This window comes from Chiloscyllium punctatum, chromosome 2 (genome assembly GCF_047496795.1).
Source record: "Chiloscyllium punctatum isolate Juve2018m chromosome 2, sChiPun1.3, whole genome shotgun sequence".
NCBI classification, from domain to species: Eukaryota; Metazoa; Chordata; class Chondrichthyes; order Orectolobiformes; family Hemiscylliidae; genus Chiloscyllium; species Chiloscyllium punctatum.
In genome coordinates this window covers 142,747,904-142,773,122 of record NC_092740.1, presented here as the reverse complement: position 1 = coordinate 142,773,122, position 25,219 = coordinate 142,747,904, and the positions used below count along the sequence as shown (strand labels likewise).

General features: G+C 43.9%; 1 protein-coding gene across 1 annotated transcript in view; it reads right to left on the bottom strand.

Annotated features, from left to right (window-relative positions):
- The window catches only part of noa1 (nitric oxide associated 1), a 31,461-nt gene extending 24,554 nt beyond the window's left edge, over nucleotides 1-6,907 (bottom strand). The window contains exons 1-2 of the mRNA XM_072589168.1: nucleotides 5,797-6,907; nucleotides 3,758-3,922 (exon numbers count right to left, since the gene is read on the bottom strand). Coding sequence (XP_072445269.1) covers nucleotides 3,758-3,922; nucleotides 5,797-6,883 — 1,252 coding nt within the window. The 5' untranslated portion in view covers nucleotides 6,884-6,907. The remainder of the gene's footprint in view (nucleotides 1-3,757; nucleotides 3,923-5,796) is intronic.
- Between the last annotated feature and the right edge of the window lie 18,312 nt (nucleotides 6,908-25,219).

The following is a 25,219-nucleotide window of genomic DNA, read 5'->3' as shown; positions in this document are numbered from 1 at the left end:
GCTACAAGGATAAATTTTTTAAAAATCTGGTAATCCCTGGGCTAACAAGAAATGACCATAAAGATGATGGGTTGTAATGAAAACTCAATTTGCTTCAGTCAAGTCCTTCAGAACAGGAAACTCCAAACCTTTACAAAGTCTGCCCTATTTGTGACTCTCACCAAGTGGTTAATGCGACATCCTCAGGACAAAAGTGGATGGATAAAATGTGCTATGAGAAAGTGAGGACTCCAGATGCTGGAGATCAGAGTCAATAAGTATGGCGCTGGAAACACTCAGCAGGTCAGGCACCATCTGAGGAGCAGGAGAGTCAATGTTTCAGGTGTTAGCCCTTTATGGATGGGTAAAATGTGCTATGTTAGCCGTAAACTGGAAGCATTTCAAATAGTGCAAAATGCTATTTCCAAAGTGCCACACTTTCTTTTTGCTTTTATGGACCAAAGAGCACAGCTTTCCATGAATTTAGTTGGAAGGATAGGAAATTGGATTGGATAATGCAGAAGCAAAAGATCCCAGCTTTTAACTTCTAGTGGGGAATGAAGCACCTTCAAATCGCCATCTAGATATTGGTTAGGCCACTCCTGGATTACTGCATTCAAGTCTGGTCTCCTTGATATAGAAAGGATGTTGTGAAACTTGAGAAGGTTCAGAAAAGATTTACAAGTATGTACCCAGGGTTGGAGGGTTTGGCTATAGGGAGAGGATGGATAGGCTGGGACTATTTTCTCTGGAGCATCTGACACTGAGGGGTGAACTTTTAGAGGTTTATAAAAGCATGAGGGACATGGTTAGGGTGAATAGGCAAGGTCCCCAGGGTAGGGGAATCCAAAACTAGGGCATAGGTTTAAGGTGAGAGGGAAAAGATTTAAAAGGGACATAATGGACAATCTTTTCACATAGAGGGTGGTACGTAAGAAATGAACTACCACAGGAAGTGGTGGAGGCTGGTGCAATTACAACATTTAAAAGGCATCTGGATGGGTATATGAATAGGAAGGATTGAGGGGGATATGGGCCAAATGCTGGCAAATGGGGCTGGATTAATTTAGGATATCTGGTCAGCATGGTCAAGTTAGACCAAAGGGTCTGTTTCTATGCTGTACATCTCTATGACTAATTGTATTTTACGTCAAACCTTAATGAGCAAATACATTTTCCTTGCATTTAAAGCATATTAGATATTTGTTTGACCTTTAATACTTCAAACTGAGTATTAAGGTTAATTTGGAAAAAGTTTAGAAATTAGTACAGAAAGCCCCCACTATATTTCATTAACTTTTGAATTAAATAATGGCTTATAAAATTGCAGATTTACGGATTATTTAGAGAATCTGCATGTGTATTTCAACATTATCATTGTTGCTGGCTTTGAAGCTGAAAGCACATTCTGTTTAATACAAAATTGTGAAGACATTTGTATCTGTGTTTGCAAAAATGTAACCTCCAACTAATTCGTACTAAAACTTCAAAACTATACTATGGCAGTCTTTCCTCCTTTTAAAAAAGGAAGGCACGGAGCTCCAAAATTCTGATGTCTGGATATCCCTTTAGATTACTGCATAGTAATTCTCAAGTATGTTTACCTAGTTTGAAATGTATGCTTTAATCAAATAACCAGCTTAGTTGATTCTAACATATGTTATGTACAGTGGAGTATAAGTCAATATTTGGGGATAAGGTGAACTGTGGGCCTTAAATAACAGATTTAGCAGATTATTCTGCTAATTTAAAAAAAATTGAGTCATCACCGGCATGGACGGGTTGGACCGAAGGTTCTGTTTCCGTACTGTATATCTCCATAATAAAAACCATTTTATATATCAGTTTATAGTTAATAGGTTACTTTTAAATTGTAGTCACTTATTACTTGGGAAAATGCAATACAAAGACCAACTGAACTCCAAATTTAAACTATAGATTAATTCCTCTTCAAAAACCAATAGCAATTTCTAATTAAACATGTTTCATTGTCCTGATGGCATAGTCCTGATGAAAGGTCCTGCCTGAAATGTTGACTCTCCTCCTCTGTTGCTGCTTGACTTGCTATTCTTTTTTTAGCTCCACATTTTATCAACTCTGATGGCATAGCACACGTAATAAGGATATCCATTATGAGTTCCGTCATTCTGACTAGCATCCTGTCATTTAAGTATTCCAAATTCCTCAACTACCTAAAAGACAATCAGTAAACAAGTGGTACAAATCAAACAAAGCATCAGATGAAACCAGTTAAGTACTTGCTTTTGCTTCTGCCTCTCTCCTCTCAAACTATTAGATTCTTATTTGCTTTTGGCACTACATTGAACAGAATTCAAAACACTAAAATCAGGAGGGTTTCAATTTCAAGGTCAACTCAACGATTTTCTTAAGTGGCGGATGGCGAGAGCACAACCATTAAATAGAAAATTGGTTTATACCTATAAAACTCATTAATGAAACAGCTTTCATTAATATTTCAGCATAGGGTGCTGGGTGGTGCTGTCAAACAGACGCCTAGGGGTTCAGGTATATAGTTCTCTGAAAGTTGCATCACAGGTAGACAGGGGGCTTAAGAAGGTGTGTAGAATGCATGTTTTCATTGCTCAGACCATTGAGTATAAGACTTTGGTTATCATGTTGAGTTTGTACAAGTCATTAGTGAGGCCTCTTTTGGAGGAGTGCGTACAGTTCTGGCTGCCCTGCTACAGCAAGGATATTATTAAATTGGAGAGGGATCAGAAAAAAATGTATCAAGATATTGCTGGGACTGGACGGTTTGAGTTATAAGAACAGGCTAGGACTTTTTTCACTGGATTGTAGGAGATTAAGGGGTGAACTGATAGTGGTTTATAACATCATGAGAGGCATAGATAAGGTGAATAGCAAATTTCTTTTCCCCAAGGTGGGGGAGTTCAAAACTAGGGGGCATATTTTTAACGTGGGAGGGGAAAGATTTAACAGGGACCCGAAGGGCAACATTTTCACAGAGGGTGGTTAGTGTGTGGAATGAACTGCATGTGGTAGATTCAGGTACAGTTACAGCATTCAAATAGGTTGAGAGAGACATGGGCCAAACTCAGACAACTGGGACTAGTTTAGTTTGGGAAACATGGTCAGCATGGACGAGTTGGGCTGAAGAGTATGTTTTTGTGCTGTATGACTCTGTAAATGGTACTTACTGTTTGGAACACAAATACAAAAAGCTAAACTATCAGCAAATTAGGCCTCACTTCATAATCCACACTGCATTACGTCCTAACTTCTACTTCACTTACACACTCTTGTCTTAACATGTCAGGCATGTCATAAAACCAGCAAGCATCTTTCAGTTCATTTACCAGGACATTGCTGGGTCTTGAGGGTTTGAGTTACAGGGAGAGGCTGTGACTTCTTTCACTGGAACATAGGAGGTTGACGACTGACCTTATAGAGGCTTGTAAAATGATGAGGGGCATAAGATAAGGTGAATAGCCAAGGTCTTTTCCCTAGGGTGAGGAGTTCAAAACTAGGAGGCATATTTTTAAGGTGGAAGGAGAAAGACCTGAGATGCAACATTTTCATGTACAGGGTGTTTTGTAATTGGAACCAGAGGAAGTGAAAGATTCAGATACAGTTACAACATTTAAAAGACATTTGGACAGGTACATGAATTGAAAATGGGCTAAATGCAAGCAAGAAGGAGTAGTTGCCTTTGGGAAAGGTGGTTGGCATTGATGAGTTGGCCCAGGTAGTCTGTTTCTGTGCTATATGACTATCATATTATAGTAAAGGTCCTTACCAACCAAATAGCCCTGTTTTTTCAGTTGGTGAAGTTGCTTCAACTCTTCTTCGCTGAGGTCAGCTTCAGTTTGAGACTTAGCAGCTTTCAATCTTTCTGACCTTCGAAACATTCTGTATGGTGTGGGGTTTATAATTGGAAACTTGAGAAGATTTAATGTTGTTCCTGTGAAACAAAACAAATACTTAACATTATGGCTGATCATACACTAGAGTGCCTTTCCCTTACCCTATTCCCATAACTCTGTACACCATTGGTAACCAGAGATCTATCAATCTCTCCCTTATACATACGCAAAAGACTGAGCTTCCGCAGCCTTCAGTGGTAAAAAATTCCAATGCTTCACAAACCTCTCAGTAAAATACTGTCTTAACTGCAATATCCCAAGAGGCTATATTTTTAAAACATGTCCCCTGCTTCCATAATCCCCAATCAGGGAAAACATCTTATCTACATCTATCCTGTCTATCTCTAAGGATTGTGTAGGTTTCAATAAGGACTTCTTATTCTTTGAAACTTGGAAGAATACAGACCCAGTTTGTATCTCATATGCTGCAGTCAAGGATGTCCTGAGGCATGGTTCATTTGTGAGACCAAGCAGACGCTATGACAACAGATGAATGGACACCACACAACAATCAAGACAATCTCAGTTGGGGAGCACGTCAGCGGTCAGGGATATTCGGCCTCGGCACTTCAGGTGACCGTCCTCCAAGGTGGACTTCAGGATAGGGAACAACACAAAGTGGCCGAGCAGAGGCTGATAGCCAAGTTCAGTATGCATGAGGATAGTCTCAACCGGGATCTTGGGTTCATGTCACACTACAGGTGACCCCACTACACTATACACTCACACACACACAAAACCTTCTTCCCCCACCCCCCTCCCCCACACTCACCATCTCACAGGCTTATACTCCATTACACACACTTTACCAGGCTTACACGCAAACACACACACTCATGTGCACTCACATGCAATCTCTCTCTCATGCACGCGCACACACAAGTCTATGGGGTGAATCTGTATTTGCAGATACATTCTATCTTGCTCAAAAAATGCACAATCTGCAGGAAGTAATATTGTGTAAATTCCACTTTGGAAATAGAACCGGACTGACTCAAGATTGGGATACAGACAGACTATGATCTTGCACACCTTTACTGCATTGTCTGAGCTGAGATATCACCTTTTGTTATAAAAGCTTATCTCAAGAAGGTGACTTGAAAGTAGTCCTGGGATTTATATATTAATGAACTGAAACCTGCAACCCATTCTAAAAGATGAAAGATCTAACAATCCAGGTTTGTTCAATATATCATTTTAGTTGGATGACACTGTAATCTTTTGCTATAAATTGTGTCTTATGATCTCATACTCCACAACCACCTGAAGGAGCAGCGCTCCTAAAGCTAGTGCTTCCAAATAAACTGTTGGACTATAAAGTGGTGATGTGAGATTTTTAACTCTATTTATCCCAATTCTTTGCAGTAGAATTATAATATAAAAAATAACATTGTCTGGACTATAGATGCAAGATTAATTTTTGACTATTTATCCCAATTTTGTTTTACAGTAGAATTATAATATAAAAACATCGTCTGGACTATTGATGCAAGACTAGTGTTTTTAAAATATTATAATTCTACTGTAAAGAATTGGGATAAATAGTAAAAATTAGTCTTGTATCTATAGTCCAGACAATTTTTTTAATATTATATTTCTACCGTAAAGAATTGGGATAAATAGTTACAAATTGTCTGGACTATAGCGCAAGACTAATTTTAACTATTTATCCCAATTCTTTACAGTAGAATTATAATAATATCAAAAACAACATTGTATGGACTATAGATGCAAGACTAAGCGGTCAGCAAGTTCTCTTTTTGTTTACCGGCCTCTTTGATTGTGGCATTTACTACGTTTCAGTCGGGAGGAATAATTCTAGTATCTAAAGCATTCAAACCCCTGAAGTCGGGGATTGAACTCGAGCATTGAAAGGCCAAAGTAAAAACCCCATGCAACCCGCTGAGTTCACCTGGCCAGCGGGAAACAGTTGCTCTCTGAATGACATCGGGGGCTTTGGATTTACAGAAATCGGATTGCAGGAGGGTGTTGAAGAGGGTGGACTTTCCCACGTTGGTGTTGCCAACCAAGTACACGTTGCCCTTGAAGCGCCAGGAGCTCTGGAGCCGGGAGATCAGCCCTTCGATGCCGTAGCCGGTCTTGGCACTGATCAGGTGCACCACGTCCCGGCCCCGGTAGTCGGTGCAGATGTCCGCCAGGCCGCAGTGCTCGAGCACCCGGTGCCGGAGCCGCTTCAGGTAGTCACGGCAGTCGGCCGGGATCAGGTCGACCTTGTTGGCCAGCACCAGGACGGGGTTCCGCTCGCCCACCAGCCGCTGCAGGCCGGGAATCAGGCTGCCGCTCAGGTCCAGCAGGTCGAGCATGTAGAGCACCAGGGCCGACTCCTGGGCGATGCGGCCTAGCAGGCGCCGGTACTCTCCCTCCGGCACCCGCACCTCCAGCGCCTTTTGGTGGTGCACCAGCAGGAAACAGCGCTGGCACACGGAGCGCTGCAAGGTGCCGGCCTCAAGCAGCTGCTTGTACTTCTCGCTCGGGAGGTAACCGGCCAGGGACGGGTCCACGCAGTGCAGGAGGGCACCGCAGCCCGGGCACGGCGAGCTGCTGGCCGGCTCTAGAGGGTCGGCAGTGCCGTACACCCGGTGCTCCTGCCGCCGGCTCTCCCTCCTCCTCCTCTTCTTCTTCTTCGACGGCAGTTCAGGCACCGGGAAGCCCGGGTCGGTCACATGCGGCTCGGCTGCCGGTGGCGGACTCAGCGCCTCCAAGGCCAGGAGTTGGCGGTGCAGAGCTGAGGGCGAGGCCTGGGCCTTCCTCGGCGCCGGCGGCGTCGTCGCCTCGCCGCCCGGCGCCGCCGCCGCCTCCTCCTCCTCGAGTTCAGCTGCGTACTCGACAAACACCATCTGCTCCGGCCTCGCTGGCTCCACCGCCGCGTAGGCCCAGGCCGAGGGCGGGCTGCTCGGCCCCCGGCGCGGGGCAGCGCCTAACGGGCGGCTCGAGCACAGCGCGCGGCGGAGAAACCAACTGACAACCGCGCGCGCCATCTCACCCCGAACACAGGGGGTGGGGGCGGGGAGTCAATGGGAAAGGGAGGGGGGGAGGGGAGGCGATGAGGGGGGTGGAAAAGGGAGCGTCAAAGGATGGTTGGGGGTGGGGGAGAGAGGAAAAGGGAGGGGTTAGAGGTGGTGGAATGAAGAGAGGAGTGAGGTTAGAAGGTGGGTGAGGGATTGTATAGTGATGGGAGGAGGGGTGGAGGGCAAGGGATTTTTCGGCATGTGGAAAAGTGTTTGGTGGAAGGATGGGAATTGGGTAAGGAAGGAGTTGGGATGAATAAGGTAGGTGGAGGGGGTGACTAGGGGAAAGGGGGGGCAGGTGGAATTGGGAGGTTGAGGGGGAACTTATTGGAATTGAGGGGAGATCAAGGGGTGAAGAAGAAAAGGAGTGAGGTATGGTGAGAAGGAAAAGGGGATGGGAATTGGAATAGTGATGAAAGACCTTCAGTGACTCTTGTTCAAGCTAAGACTGTAAATTACTATTACTTTAGTAAATTAATACCTAATTGATTAAACTAAATTTTTGATACACATTATAGGGCTGGCAATAGTGCCACATGCTTGCTCATTCACACAGATATCAAGCAGCTTACTGCTTGGTTAAAATCAAGGGTAGAGGCTCCTCTGGAATAGATTAGGGACAGATGGAAGAATTCATGACTGGTCATCCATGATATGCTATGGGCCTTCAGCAGAAGAATTATACCCCAAAACAATCTGTAACCTCATGGCCTGGCATTCACCCACTATTCTACTACCATTCCAGGGGCTCAATTCTTGTTCAACAAAATCCGCAGGAGTAATGTTAGGTGTACCTAAATATGAGGTGTTTACCTGCTGAAGCTTCAAAACAGGACTAACTGTTCCAAACTGCGTAAGGAGCATGTTAAATGATTCCTTAACCAGTGGATCAGATCTAACCTCTGTAGTCCTGTCATATCCAGTTGTGAATGGCAGTGGACAATTAAACAACTCACTGGAGGAGGGGGCTCCATAAATATTCTATCCTTAATGATGGAAGAGTACAATACACAAGTGCGAAAGATAAGACTGAGCCTACCCCACAATATCACATAAGTTTAAAATTACTTTGTTGCTAATTGGTTCTTTAAAAGCGAAATTTCCTGATAACCTTTGCCAATTTGAATTGTCCAGTCCAAACAAAACTTCAAGTTCCCCACAATTATTAAGTTGTTCTTGTTTTAAGCTCCCATTATTTCTTGCTTGCTACTCTGTTTAAAACTAATAGGATGCTTAATTATTCCAGCTATAAATTACTCCTAAGTGTATTTTCAAACCTAAAGTTTTATTAGTCTCCACCCATACTGATTCTGTTCCTGGTCATTTGAACTAAGATTTTTTTGACTACTATACATAAAACATCCTATCTAGATTATGTCTCATTTTCCATTCTGTCTGTCTACCTGAAGTGCTGTTCTGGAATCTCGCTCCCGCCCCATTCCTGATCTTGTGACCATGGCTGAAATTTCCAAGGCTTGTTGGGAATGGACTGGCAAATGTTAGGGGAAGGTATTGGGGGGACATACCTTAAGTCTTCAAGTGCTGTGCCATATTGCTAGCTATGTGAAAAATGGTCGAACAACCATCTGAGCCATTTATATGGCCAATTAAGGAATACTTTCCACACCTTCAAGTATTTTGCCTGGGTAGGATTGACCTACTGCCACATGGGGAGACCATCCAGTGAAACCCCTGATAGCCTCCCTGCAAGCTCCATGGTGTTGGTGTGTTGATAAGATAATGACTGGAGTTGAATGGGTGATGGTACACCATTATTTTTGGAACCTCCAAAATAGATCTTCATGGTCCAGGGTGAATGCCGAAGACAATGATTACACTGCGAATAATGTTGCTGCTGGTGTTGATGCTGTGTGGCACTGAAATTCATATGCCATTTTCGTTATAGGCAGGATATCCTTTTGACCTAATGCCAACATCCTGTTTTTGGTGAACATGCAGGTGTACTGCCAGATATGGCACCAAAGACTGATGGATTGCAACAAACACTTGGCTGTTCATTAGAAACAACATATTGATTATAGCCAACTAATCCATGGTTGCAAAACATTGGATATCACCAGATGTGGTTTTGCAATTGGACAAGTTCAATTTTGGTCTCCCTGCTTTATGAAAAATGTTGTTAAACTTAATAGGTTCAGAAAAAAAATTACAAGACTTGTTGGGATTGGAGGGTTTGAGCTAATATGCTGGGGCTGAGGGGTGACCTTGTAGATGTTTACAAACTCATGAGGGGCAAGGGAAGGATGAATAGCCTTGGGCTTTTTCCCAGGGTGGAGACCCCTAAAACTAGAAGGCAGAGGTTTAAGATGTGAGGTGAAAGATTTAAATGGGACCTGATGGGCAACTTTTTCACACAGAGGCTGGAACAAGCTACCAGAGGAGGTGGAGGGGGCAGGTACAATTACAAGGTTTAAAAGGCATCTACATGGTTACATGAATGAAAAGTATTTAGAGAGATGTGGGCTAAATGCTGACAAATGCAACTACATCAGTTTAGGATATCTGATTGGCACAGATGCACTGGACTGAAGGATCTGTCTTGGTGCTATGTAACTCTGACTCTATAACATTTGCTGAATAATCTGAACAGTGTAATTCATTGCACAATCATTTATGGTAGTCAGTCAGGTTTGTAGTATGGTGCACTTGCAGACATAGGAAGTTTGTGGGAGGCAGAAATTATATGAATACACACATGCCTATTCCAACTACCCGAAATAGGTGACAGTTATTTGCTGGTTCCTTTCTGAGGGCAATGCCCAAAGCAATCAAAGTTGCCTGATCCTTAACAATAATGGTGCATTCTCCATGGCCAATCAGAATCCACTTTCCACCAATCAGCAGTCTCCTCACATGCAGTACAAATGTTGCTTTTACCCTCAAATTTATCATCTTGCTGAGTGCAAGATAAAAACCTTTGACAAAATGTTCTTTTCTCGACAATGGGTTTGAGTGGAGTTGGGAGAGATAGCTAAAAAGTAGTTAGGCTCATTATTCATATGTAGAGTTTATTATTGGTGCCTTGGTGGTTCTGCTTCAGGTGTACTCCAGAGAAATAATAGCAGCAATTATTCAACATTACACCACTGCACTATGTGTCTGGCCCTTTTTAAAAGCTCTGGACCCCTCACACAGTTAATTCTTTGGTAAGAATCATTAAAATTCATTTAATAGATGTTTGTGGTCTAAACTTGCAATTAGCCCCACATTAGCTGTATGATATTGTGATAGGACCAATTTGTCTGCTTTCTAGTGTCTTCTAGATTCCCATGTGAGTGCCCTGCTCAACATGAAACATTCTGTCGGCCATGCTAGAGGAGGCCGGATCCAGTATGAACCATTATCACCCCTTTCCTTCTCTGGGGGGATGCATGGCTTCCATTACATTCTCTCCAATGATGATAAATGTAATGCCAGTAAATTTTTCAAAGCTACTTTGCAGACATGTATTTTAGAGCCCCTTGTGACACTTTCTCATGAGCAAACATCCAAAGAACCTGCATACTGTATCAATGTAAGTCAATTCTTATAGACTTCAGCTGAATTAATGAGGCAAATTGCAATGTCACCCCAAGCTTGCTAAAGCAAATATCATTCAAAGAGACTAAGCACTTCTTACTAATGTGAAGTAAACTTTGATGTTCTTTTCATTTTAACCTACCAACCCAATCATATTGCTGCTGAGATTAGGTTATTTACTTTAAACTGTGTATCATTGGTGATACATCAGTACAAGGAGTTTAGACTTGGATGTTACATCCAATGCCCAGAAAACCTTGTTTGAAGAATAAATTATTCTTTTAAACAGTTTAAATCTCAGCTAGCCCAGAGGTCAGGAACAAAGAAAATTTACAGCCCAGGAACAGGCCCTTTTGCTCTCCAAGCCTGAGCCGATCCAAATCCCCTGTCTAAACAATCACCCAATTCCTAAGCATCTATATCCCTCTGCTACTCACCTACTCATGCATCTGTCCAGACACATCTTAAGTGAATCTACTGTGCCTACCTCTACTACCTCTGTTGGCAACGCGTTCCAGGCACCAACACCCTCTGTGTAAAGTACTTTTCGTGTATATACCCCTTAAACTTTTCAGCTCTCACCTTGAAAATGTGACCTATCATTATTGAATCCTTCACCCTGGGAAAAAGCCTATCTCTATCTACCCTGTCTATACCCTTCATGATTTTGTAGACCTTAATCAAGTTCCCCCTCAATTTCCTTTTTTCTAATGAAAACAAACCTAACCTACTCAACCTGTCTTCATAGCTAGCACCTTCCATACCAGACAACATCCTCGTAAACCTTCTCTGCACCCTCTCCAAAACGTCCACACCCTTTTGGTAATGTGACGACCAGAACTGTACACAGTATTCTAAATACGGCTGAACCAATGTCTTGTACAATTTTAACATGGCCTGCCAGTTCTTATACTCAATACCCTGTCCGATGAAGGCAAGCATACCATATGCCTTCTTGACCACTCTATCCACCTGTGCAACAATCTTCAGGGTACAATGGACCTGAATTCCCAGATCTTTTTGCTCATCAACTTTTCCCAAGGCTCTTCTGTTTACTGTATAATTCCCTCTTGAATTAGACGTCCCAAAATGCATAACCTTACATTTGCCTGGATTGAACTCCATCTGCCACTTCTCCGCCCAACTCTCCAGTCTAGCTATATTCTCCTGTATTCTTTGACAGTCCCCTATGCTTTCTGCTACTCCACCAATCTTCCTGTCACCTGCAAACTTGCTGATCATACCAACAATGCCCTCATTCCAGATCAGAAACAACTGTGGCCCCAGCACTGATCCGTGTGGAACACCACTGGTCACCTTTCTCCATTTCGAGAAAATCCCTTCAACTACTACTCTCTGTCTCCTGTTGCTCAACCTCTTCTTTATCCACCTAGCTAGAACACCCTGCACACCATGTTACTTCACTTTTTCTCTTAGTTTACTGTAGGGAACCTCGTCAAACGCCTTACTACAGTCCATGTGTATGACATCTACAGCCCTTCCTTCATCTATCAACTTGGTCACTTTCTCAAAGAACTCTATTAAGTTGGTAAGGCACGATCTCCCCCAAACAAAACCATGTTGCCTATCACTGATAAGCCCATTCTTTTCCAAATATAAATAGATTAAAATCCCTCAGTACTTTCTCCAGCAACATTCCCATCACTGACATCAGGCTAACTGGTCTGTAGTTACCTGGATAATCCCTACTACTCTTCTTGTACAGGGGGACAACGTGAGCAACCCTCCAGTCCTCCAGCAACTCACCTATGTTTAAGGATGCTACAAAGATATCTGTTAGGGCTGCAATTATTTCCTCTCCCACCTCCCTCAGCAACCTGGGATAGATCCCATCCAGTCCTGGGGATTTGTCCACCTTAGTAACCTCTAGCCTACCGAACACATCTTCTCTACTTATGTCAATGTGATCCAGAGTAATCAAACTTGTATCTCTAATCTCAACATTCATCATGTCCCTCTCCTCAGTAAATACGGATGCAAAGTAATCATTCAGAATCTCACCCATTCTCTCAGGTTCAACACATAGCCTTCCTTCATTATCCTTTAGTGGACCAATCCTTTCTCTAGTTACCTGCTTGCTTCTTATATAAGAATAAATGGCTTTGAGATTCTCCTTAATTCTGCTCGCTAAAGCTATTTCATGACCCCTTTTAGCCCGCTTGATTCCTCATTTAAGACTGGTCCTACTCTTCCAACATTCCTCCAGGGCCCATTCTGTTTTAGCTGCCTGCCCCTTGTGTACGCTTCCCTTTTCCTCTTGGCTAGTCATATTTTTCTCTTAATACATAGAGTGAAACAGTGCTTTAAAATTTAGTCATGGTCTTGTTGATTGGATTAAAAAAGAGCTTCCCAATAACCATTGCTGTAAGCCTTCCCCTGTTAGTTAGAAAAGGTCATTTTTAACATGAAAGTTGTGTGATGAAATGCGCAGAATAGAAAATGACAGTAATAGGTGCGTGTTATTAAGGCAGGCAAGAAAGAGAGTTTCAAAATAAAACATTCCTTATACAGGATAAGAATACCACACTGTGGCTGGAAAGTAACTTTGAAAGGGAGGGAATGAATTTAGTTGTAATCGTCCATGGAGCACAAATTGCAGGTAGAAACGGGGAGGAGATTCTGCTGAAAGACTGGCAGGAGTTATGTTCTAAATAGACAATAGGTGCAGGAGTAGGCCATTCTGCCCTTTGAGCCTGCACCACCATTCATTATGATCATGGCTGATCATCCTCAATCAGTATCCTGTTCCTGCCTTATCCCCATAACCCTTGATTCCATCATCCTTAAGAGCTCTATCCAACTCTTTCTTGAAAGTATCCACAGACTTGGCCTCCACAGCCTTCTGGGGCAGAGCATTCCACACACTCACCACTCTCTGGTTGAAGAAGTTTCTCCTCAACTCTGTTCTAAATGGCCTACCCCTTATTTTTAAATTGTGTCCTCTGGTTCGGGACTCACTCATCAGCGGAAACATGCTTCCTGCCTCCAGAGTGTCCAATCCTTTAATAATCTTGTACGTCTCAATCAGATCCCCTCTCAGCCTTCTAAACTCAAGGGTATATTAAAAGTTAGGATTTTGTTCTTAATAATCTTTGGACTATTATCTGAGCCACATACAAATTCTCATAGGAGTAGATTGAAGTGAGAGATGGCACGGGGCAGGGTGACACTAGGCACACGGGCACGCAAGTTGGCCGCAGAGCCATAAGTTGGTCACTTCTGATGCACAAGATGGTTGCCGGACTACAATATGGAGAGAGACAGCAGAGCAAACACAGATATTGCCTGGGGCCACCAGAATGCCAGCACAATGCACTCACAACCTAGTTCATTAGTTTAAGTCAGGTGGGGGAGAGAATACAAATGAGTAACGAATACTGCCCGCCGAAGTGTCTGGATCTAGCCAACACTTTGATAGAAATGCTAACTGTTTGATACGGACTGCTAATAGCCAGGGCTGCAGTAATTATTCTTCTGAGGAAGAGCGATTAGTGCCCATTACTACAGCAATGGACTTCCACACAGACGTTGAAACTGACAATGTCTGTGCTGAAACTGACAATGGCTGCGCTGAAATTAACAAAGGCTGCATTGGAACTTACAATGACAATTAAGGTGGCACGGTGGCTTAGTGGTTAGCACTGCTGCCTCACAGCGTCAGGGACCCAGGTTTGATTGCCACCTTCGGCAACTGTCTGTGTGGAGTTTGCACATTCTCCCCGTGTTTGCATGGGTTTCCTCCAGATGATCCGGTTTCCTCCCACAATCCAAAGATGTGCAGATTAGGTGAATTGGCAATGCTAAATTGCCCATAGTGTTCAGGGATGTGTCGGTAAGGTTCATTAATCTGGGGTAAATGTAGAGTTGTAGGGGAATGGGTATGGGTGGGTTACTCTTCGAGGGTCAGTGTGGACTTGTTAGGCTGAAGGGCCTGTTTCCACACTGTCGGGGTTCTATGACTGCATCGAAACTATCAACGTTCTGCAATGTTTACAACAAGCAAACTATGTTATAGAGACAAAACCTCACCACTGACCTATTATATCACAAAATGTATAAAAGTATCTTTGACATGTGCTCCGAGTTGAGAGAATAATAGCAGCTGACCAATGTGCTGTTGGTGTCTTTGTCTCCCTGGAGCTCCGGTATTTCCTTGTACAGTAAACCCTGTTGTTGAACCCCGACTCTGTGATTTTCTCTGCAAAGTGAGCAAAGTTCTTATTATTGGTGCCCTGGTCAAAGGCCACGATGGGGGGCGGGGCTGAGAACCAATTTGTACCTCAAACGGGAAGTGTCAGACCAGGCCAAAGACACAATTTAAAAGGTATACCGATTGTAATGTCTAACTTGCTACTGTACTGAGTTAAAAAAAAATTTAAGTGCATGTCTTTGGAGAATAACTGTTAACTGTATTAACTGTTGTAAGAACCTGCTGCTTGTGCTGGAACAGCCAGAGGACAAGGTAGTGCCTGTCTCAAAGATCCTACCCTAAACTGGTTGTTAAGAAGGGTTGCTCCCTCATGGAAAGGTTGGGATTTGAAGTGGGAATTGAGGCGTCAAGGGAACTAGGAGTTGTGAAGCACAAGTGGCAACGTCAGGTAACATTGGACTCTGTAGGGGTGAACAACGCGCAGTCCAGTTAGAGTTTAAGTTAAAAGTCGGTGCTGTTTGTATTTGTAATTTCCAATGTGGTGAAGAAGAGAAGCTGATAATTCTGACCAAGAGCCAAACCTCAGTGGAGCGCATGTTACCAAGGTGGGGGGGGGAGCGTGGATACTGTGAGTAACCGTGATACCCTGTCAGTCCGTAGTAGGACGACAGAGCTTGAATAGCGGCGATGGCCGGTAGGGTAAAGAGTCCCACCAGTAGAGAGCACACCTCGCTAGGAGGCTGCTACAGCCGTACAGACAGTGCTAGGACAGTGTTATTGGCCGGGGGGGGTAGAGAAATCCCCACTGGTTAGGAACACTTTACTGTTCGGGGTATCCAGGGGTACACAATCTGCTAAATGGCAGATCAAAGTTTTAAGGGGGATACTGCAGGTTTCTTTATTGAGAAATACAAGGCAGACAGACAAGGGTTGTCAGAGCAAATGAAGAAAAATGGTTGGGATCCATTCCAGACATTAGCACAACAGAGAGGGTGGATAGATAAGCAAAAATGAAATAAAACGAAAAAGGTAGGGGTAATGTTAATGTACCAATTACCAGGCCTAATTGAACAAGCAGGTGCTTCCACTAGCAGGTGGAGAAAAGTCAGAGAACGAATTGAGGAGTTGGAGGACAGGATAAAGGAGCTAAAACAAAGATTAGAAAAAGTAGAGAAGGAAAGGGGGATTGACTCTCCCCTCCTACAAAACCGTCCAGCAGGGACCAACTGCTCCCTCTATTGGACGAACCATACAAGAGTATAACTTAGCACCCATTACTAGACAAGGAACAGACTTACAACCCAAAGTGAATTATGAACCCTTCACCCCTGGGGAGAGGCAGCAAATTATAGTTCTGGAGTGCAAGCACCAGATTCTGGTAAGAGCGGGATAGTGTATGGATAGGGCACCAACTACACCTGAGGGACATACACCAGCTGGTCCGGGCAGCTTGCCCAGCAGACGAGTGGAGAAAGGTACCTGGCAGACTCGATGCCACAGCAGCCCGAGACTTTAGGGGAGGACGGTGAACACATACCATTGCCCTCACAATTGAGATAGATGCCCAGCAGGCCCCCTTTGCCAATTTTAAAGGAGTTGTGCAGAGGGTGCTAGGAAATGTTCCCACAAACTGGAGCAAGATCACGAACACTAAGCAAGTTAAAGAGGAAGGAGCCTCTGAATATGGGGAATGATTATTTAGGGTCAATCAGGAATGCTCAGGGCAAGCAAACCCAGATCGGGGGGGGGGGAGGTTACCGGGCATTCATCCAAGCTTTTAGAGATGGGATCTCTAGCGCCCATCAAGCCATCCTGAAAATGGGAGTAATAATGTCCCAGGATTATTATGATCTAATTGAGTGGGCTAACAGGGTGCAAGAGGCAGAAGCTCCTGTGATAAAGGCAAGTCTTGACAAAGCAGCCTATCGGAATGGAGGCGAGTGTAGAATAAAACTATCCTGCCACAACTGTGGCTGACAGAGACACTTTGCCAGAGAATGTAGGGTCCCAAGAGCAGGGAACAATGTAAAATACTGCAGCCACTGCAACAAAACAGGACACGTAGAAGCAGTGTGCTGAGAAATGCACAGGGCACCACCAAACACCACCCACCGTGGAGCCGTTGGGATGTTGAGGTCAGCAGAGCTGACAATCAGCTGTCCCCATTCATGAGGGTAAGGGAGAGAGTAGAATTTACATGCCTACAATAATAGGAGGGAGGAAATGTGAAATGCTAGTAGACGCAGGAACGGCTGTCTCTATCACAAACTTACCATTATCCCACACAAATAAAATAATTCACTTAACTGGGGTAGGTGGGGATAAAACACCAGCTTACCTAAGTGAAACTACCCTCGTAGAAATAAACAATATGCATATTCCCATGAAATTGTATGTATGCCAAAATAACAAGGGCACCATAATGGGCAATGATCTCATGTGAGAATATAATGTTCTAATCAATTGATTTGGCTCAGACAGGACGGTCGAAAGACCGAGATTGGGAAACTTACAAGTTACCTTGAAACTATTAAAGTGGCTACAGTCACCAGTAGGGAGTGGAACCTCAAAGGTTGGGGGGGGGTGGATTCAGAGCCAACTGCGCCTCTGTCTCCAGACCATGGGCAGGAACAAAGTTAGATGCAGGTCTAGTTAACATCGACCCGGTAAGGGTTCCTGGACCACAGCATAAGCCCTACTGGCAATACCCAATAAAACCCGAAACAGAACAAGCAGTTGTAGAGATAGTGAAAGGACTAGTGAAACAGGGAATCCTGAAAAAAACCACAAGTACAACTAATTCCCTGATGTGGCTAGTAATAAAGCCTGATGGGAGCTCACCATTGATTGTACAGGACTAAATAAGGCCACCCCCAAATTGCACCCCATTGTGGCAGACCCCTCCACCATTTTAAATGGCTTGGCCCCCGAACACAAGATTTTTACTGTTTGAGACATAGCCCATGGATTCTGACCTATCCCGTTACAACTTGAGTCCCAGAATAAATTAACTTTTACAGTAAGGGACAGGCAGTATACATGGACTCACCTGCCACAAGGGTTTCACAACAGCCCCACTATTTTTCACAGGGTGATGGGCGACATTCTGAAGAGAATAGATTTACCAGAGGGTAGCACTGCCCTCCAATAGGTAGATGATATTCTAATTGCCTCAGAGTCCGAGTAAGGACACCAAGAAGCTTTATATCTAGTATTACAGGAATTGGCAACCGCAGGGTTAAAAGTTAGCCCCACAAAAGAACAAATTGGCAAAACACTAGTCTTATACCTGGGACACTTTATATCCCAGGGACTCAAATAAATGCCCAATGACTGCAAGAAGGCAATCCAACAGATGCCATGACCTGCCACTGTCAGGGGAGTCAGAAAGGTCACGGGGCTATTCAACTACAGTCGGAGCTTTATACCAGAGTTCGCAAAAGTGGCTGAACTGATCCAGAGATTAATTAAAGGAGGCAAGCCCGCCTTGGAACCTGTAACCTGGGGGCCAGAACAGGAGGAGGCATACAGTCAGCTTAAAACTCAACTCATATCGGCTCCTGGGCTAGGGCTGCCAAATCCCAGCAAGGATTTTCACATCCACTGTAATAATGAGGGAGGATTTTACTCCGCAGTGGTCACCCAAAACCATGGTAGCAGAAGACCCGTAGGAAACTATTCAACTACAGAAAGGTCAGTAGTCACCGGGTTGCTCAATTTCACAGCAGTGCTACTTGGGCCGTTAGGGTTAGTGAACCAATATTAATGACAGGGAATGTCATCCTCCACACTAAACACACCCTAGTGAAGATGCTAAACACAGGGACATTGAGGGCCATCTCCAATGTGCAAAGGGCAAAGTGGGAGGCAGTTCTTTTACCCCCAAGTCAGTCTGTGGTAATAGTTAGGGATACAGGAGAATACCCAGCTGAGGGAACTCTAGATGCAGAGGAACCACACAACTGTGGGAATATAGATAGGGAGAGTAAAAGATACCTCCCTAGCCATAACCAAGGAGACCCACTTTGTGGATGGGTCACGAAAATATGTAGCAGGGTCGACCCGAACAGGATGGGCTGTGATAACTGATAAGTTAGAAACAGTAATGTCAGGAAGGATTGATGGAAGTCAGTCCACACAGGTAGCAGAAGTGGTAGCACTCACCAAAGCACTGGAACTAGCAAAAGGAAAAGTCGTGAATATATATACAGACAGTCAATATACCTTCAGTGTAGTCCATGACTACATGATGGCATGGGGTAGAAGAGGGTTCACCAACGCTGGGGGATCCCCTATCTGACACCAATTAAGAGTTCAGGCACTATTGCCAAATGAGACTGCACTAATAAAAATAAAATCCCACCAAAAGGAGCCAGCAAAAGAGAGTCCAAGATGGCTAAAATTCAAAGGAAACCAGGCAGCAAACTGAGCAGCTCAGAAAGTCCTTGAACAAGAAGCCATTGACAAAGCTGCAATAGCCACTATTGAATTATCAAAAGAAGCTATCCAAATTCAGCAGCTACAGGAGGAGATCCTGCAGGAAGAGAGAAAGCAATGGAAACTGCAGGGGGCATTCAAAGGGAACAATGGTGTCTGGAGGTGAGCAGACAAGGTGGTAGCACCAGCGTGTATACAGAACACATTGCTTGAACTACACCAGGGGTTCTTCCATACAGGTAGGCCATGATAGCAAGCCTAGGGAGAGAGTGGTAGTGGAAGGGAATGAGAAAAGACGTGGCCAGGTACTGCCGCAGATGCATGGTTTGTGCACAACATAACCCAGGGAGACCCATAAACATTAAGATGGGACACCAGCCCAGACCTAGGGGACCCTGAGAAGACCTTCAGATAGATTTTACAGGGCCAATATGACCCTCCCATGGGAAAACATACTGCCTGGTCATCAGAGACTAATTCACCCGGTGGGTAGAGGCATTCCCAACCAAAAGCTGCACTGCAACCACTGTACTCAGAATATTAGCGGAGGAGGTAATCCCGATGTGGGGGGGTATCCCTCCAGATCGATTCCAACCAAGGGACGCACTTTACAGACAAGGTCATGAAGACTGTCTGCCAACTACTCAGCATTAGACAAACATTTCACCTTCCCTATCACCCCCAGAACTCAGGGATGTTAGACAGAATGAGTACGACGCTCAAAAATAATTTAGTTAAGGCTATGCAAACCTCAGGCAGAACATGGGCTGAAGTGCTGCCAGCCATACTAATGAGATTAAGAGCCACCACGAGTCAGGCAACCGGGCTAACACCATATGAATTAGTAAGTGGGTGAGCGATGCAATTGCCAGAAACAATAATCACAGGTGCCACCAATGTGTGTCCACTAAAAGACAAAGTTTGGCGGTATGTGATAAAATTAAGTGTCCGATTGAAAGGGATGCGGAAAACTGTATTTGATAAACAGGACAAAAAGGATAAGGCAGGGGAACCTGAAATCTTCCCTGAGGTCCCAGCAGCAGGAAGCCATGTCCTGGTGCGAGCACTGCCTGACAAACCAGGCTTTGCCCCAAAATGGAATTGGTCATACGACGTGGTAATGAGTGCGGACATCTGTGCCTGCATAGATATTAAAGGCACATGGAAGCCCTGGACCCAACTAAAACCCACTTAAATACTCCTATGACCAAACTAATGTCATTGACCATTCCCCAGGTGCAGACAGGAACGGCGGACAACATGGTTACCCTGGGGGGAGTACCGAAAACACAACAGAAACATGATTTCACCTCCTGATGAAAACAAAGACTTTGACTGATAACTTTATTTTAACTGCAAAATGTGTATACCGGTATGTATTTCACTGTGTTTAAGTGTTGTGACAGGATTTGAAGAAAACCGATGAAACCCACCTAAGTTTACATGGGAATGAAACTGTCTGCTACCCACTGACGCGATCAGTAGAGTCCCTATTTGTGGCCACCCCACACCTTGGGAACGCCGTGTAAGGGGCAGATAGGGAAATACAAACAGGGTCTCCAGGGTAGATGTGTGCAGCTAGGCAGGACCACCAGACCATGGGGCCGGGTCCCCTAGCCTAGGGAAGGAAAGACCCGTTTAAAACCTGGTAATTACCCACTCTGCTTCACAGGGCAGAGATGGGGATGTGCTTATGCCCTGGTTCCCAAAAATGACTCAGACATCCAGACACAGTGCACTTATCAGCACTGTACAGTCACCAGAGGACAGTTTACCTACACCTGCAGTGAGCAGGCGTGCTTGAATGTGACCGCGAGCAGACAATTCACATGTGGTCAGTGCAATGGCATCCATGTCAGCTCTGCCACATGGATGTACCTGTTCAACACTTACCACCTGGGGGGACACCCGGGTGATCGGGGTGACATGGGAGGACAGACAGATGGAAGGACAGGACAATGTTACCGAACAGCAAAGGGATTGTTTTTCTATTTAAGGGGACTGATGCAACAGACTCCCCAGGCCTCCCAAACCTGTTCGTGGAAGGGACAATTGCGCCCCTCACTGTACCAGGCCCCAGCAGGCGACATGTTCGGAGAAGAATAGTGACCCGCTCGATCAGTCAGCCATTCTGAGCTGACTGGCAGGTCCCCACCACTTTGGGGTCATCATTGGGATATGCATTCTTGGGATTTCTATCTTTGGGGGGTGCAGCAGGGGTCGTCAGCACTAAAAAGCAAAATTACTTTGTATGTAGCCTGACTATCTTAGGGAATAATACCTCGAAAGCTCTGGAAGCAATTAACAAAGAGCTGACTGAACTCAGGCTCTACAAACAGGAGACACATTACGCGGTGGATTATCAATTAGCACAGCAAAGGGGAGTTTGTATAATTATTGGTGACAATTTTACCACCCATGTTATTGATGTCTCTTATAACATTACAGAAGCCATCAAGAATGTCCGAGACCAGCTAGATAATTTTCGACAGGGAGCCACAATTACAGACAGCTGGCTAAATTGGTTGATAGGTAAATCTTGGGGACCCTATTTGACACTTTGGATCATTCTCCTCATTGCACACATGCTGGTATTCTGTGTGGGCCTCGGGTGTTTAAAGCTCTGCTGAAAGGTGCTACTGACAAGAACTATACCAGCAGTGAATGTCGCCATGGAAGAGCCCCCAATGAAATTGGCACTCCCTGATACCCCTTGGGAGGGGGAGCTCCTAGAGATGACCTACCTCTACATGTAAATTGGGTGGTCTGCGGGAGATCTCCAAAGTCACCTCCTTGACCACAAAGGGGGGAGTGAAGTGGGAGATGACACGGGGCAGGGTGACACTAGGCACACGGACACACATGATGGCTGCTGAGCCATAAGTTGGCCACTTGACACACAAGATGGCAACCGGACCACAATATGGAGAGAGGCAGCAGAGCAAACACAGATACTGCCTGGTACCACCAGAATGCACTCACAACCTAGTTGATCAGTTTAAGGTGGGTGGGGGAGACAATATGCATGAGTAGTGTATACTGTCTGCCGAAGTGTCTGGGTCCAACGAGCACCTTTGATAGAAATGCTAACTGTTTGATACGGACTCAATACAAAGTGCTACTAGCCAGGGCCGCAGTAATCGTCCTTCTCAGGAAGAGCGATTAGCACCCATTACTACAGAAATGGACTTCCGTGCAGACGTTGAAACTGACAATGTCTGTGCTGAAACTGACAATGATCGTGCTGAAATTAACGAAGGCTGTGCTGGAAATGACAAGGACTGCATCGAAACTATCAACGATTCTGCAATGTTTGCAACAAACAAACTATGTTACAGAGACAATAACCTCATCACTGACCTATTATATCGCAAAATGTATAAAAGTAGCTTGACATGCTCCAGGTTGAGCTGACCACTGTGCTGTTGGTGTCTTTCTCTCCCTGGAGCTCCGATATTTCCTTGTACAATAAACTCTGTCGTTGAACCCCAACTCTGACTCCGAGGCTGGTGATTTTCCCCACAAGATGGTCAGGAGAATTAACATATGGCTAAAGAATTGGCGTGGGAGCAAGGGTTTCCATTTTATGGAACATTTGAACCTGTTCTGGGTCAGAAAGAAGCTATACCACAGGGATGACTTCTCTGAAATGGGAATGGGACCCATATTCAAACAAAAAGGGTTAACAGGGAGCTGGCAAAGTCTTTAAACTGGCAAGAGTGGAGGGCGCTTGAGTATAAGAATCCGACTCGTAAATTAAACAAGGCAGGCAAAGAATGGAATAAAGCAAGGGAAGTCATTCAGGAAATAAATATACAATAGGAGTCTAAAAATGGCTAAAGATTGTGAGAGGAATTCATCTCAAAAATGAATTAGAAGATCTGTATAGTCTTGCATATGGTGTCTGTATTAAAACGGGTACTTTAAGAAATTGTATTAGGTGGAATCAGATGTAGTGTTTGTTGAGGTAAGACTGCAGAAGAATCAGAACTAGGAATTGAACATATGAACATATAAATTAGGAGCAGGTGTAGGCCACTCAGCTTCTTGAGTATGAAAACATAATCTTTGGAGGGTGTAAAATATTTAGAAAAGACACAGAGGGATAGTGAGATGGAGCAACTGTACTTACTGAGATACATAGGCATGACTACAAAGGTAGAATCCATGTGAATGGAGAGAAAAGATAGTAAAGGATCAATCATAATAAATGGACAGGAGGTGGAAGATGTAATGCAATCAAAACAGCAATAATAAAGAATAATAATTATGGGAGATGGTGGTCGCATGGTGTTTGAACTACAGTAGATCGAAGAGATAAGTAAGAGAGATAAAGAAATTAAATTCATACATTGTGTGCAAAACACCTTTCTAACCAAAGGCATAAAAACTAACAAGGAAAGATTTACCATGAGGATCTACTATTGAAAAATAAAAAGACAAGATTGAATAAGGTAAGTAAAAATAGAGAAACATTAAAGTCCCACCTGCTCTAGAGGTGCCAATAATTTTTCTAAACGATCAATTAAACAATATGAGAGACATCAAGGCATTATTGACTATTATATTGTTCATTTTTAAGATGATAGCAGGATGGTTATTAAAGAAGTGGGGGTAATAGATTGAAGTAAAATGAACTTTGAGGTGCTTATTAGTATTTGGGAAAATAAAATGGACAATAGTATTGATTTTAAAAACAATGTAGAACAACAATGGAAAACATTGATAATGATGTTCAACAAAGTGCAGGAAAATATACTGTGCTAGAAGGAAGGAACAAGTAAACATTAGTGTGGAATTATGGATCAATAAATATATAAGAGAGCAACTAACGATCAGGAAAGAATGATAGAAATATATAAAATTATGAGAGACGTGGGTAAGGTGGATAGAGTCTTTTTCCAGGATGGAAATGTAAAATAGTAGGGGACATAGGTTTAAGTTGAGAGGGGCAAACTTTAAACAAGACTTGTCAGGAAAGTTTTTTATGTAGAGGGTGGAAAGTGTCTGGAATACGCTGCTAAGGGAGGTTGTAGATAACAACATTTAGGAGGCATTTAGACAGATATGTGGACAGGCAGGAAATAGAGGGATTGGAACCATGTGTAGGCAGATTGAATTAGTTTAGAATGGCATCATGGTTGGCACAAACATGGTGGGCTGAAGGGCCTGTTCCTGTGCCATACTGACTCAGACCACTTCAAAGCCTGCTCACCTACCAATGGTTCAATCTCTGTTCCTGTATATACATCCCAAGAATTCACTTCAGCTCTGACTCCTGGATTGCTCAGAACTCTTCAGTTACTTTGAGTAGAACATCACTTCTTAACGGTGCTCCAGCAGCCAGCAGCAGCACTGAGCCAAAGACATTCAACTGCCTTCTTAGCTCCTGAGAGTTGCTTCTGAGCCTCAACCTTCTGTACTGCTCCCTGAAACTTTCCTGGAGCTTGTCCCAATTCTTTTGCATCTGACAGCTCCAAAGGCTTCTCTGAGCCGGGACTGTCCAAAGCCCTCTACTGGGAGCATTTATCAGTGGAGGACTTTTTTTGTTTGCGCGCAGCAGTGTCTGCTTTTCTGTGGCATGGGACTGTACTACTGGGTCCTGTTGGCTTTGTTTCTTCATGTCACTCCAGCATCTAGGTGCACTGATTCCTTTAAATGGCTGTTACAAAATTGCCCACAACATGTAATCTTGCCTTGCTATCGCTCTATGTGAATGCTGGAATCCGCAGCCTGTTCAGAAATTGAGTTCTTATGAGAGCCCAAAGTAAGGTCAGTTCATTTTTCATAACAGACGACAAAGAGAAGCTATGGAATTCTATTATTAAGGAAGATAAAATGAAATGTTCAGGCACATCAAATAAACCAAAAAGGCTGTGATGGGAATAGGATCATTAAGGGAGAGACAGAATAATGCCATGGGCACGGGAAAGTTATTGCAGAACTATTTAACTGCTGTGAACCAAAGAACTGTGGATGCTGAAGTTCTGAAACAAAAACAATTGGTTTGAGAAACTCAGCAGGTCTGGTAGCATCTGAAGAGAGAAAGCAGAGTTAATGTTTAAAGCCGAATGATCCTTCTTCAAATAAAAATATTAGTTTGTTTCATTATTCAACAGGAGGCTAGGACAGGGTGGAGTGTTGAATGATGAGATAAA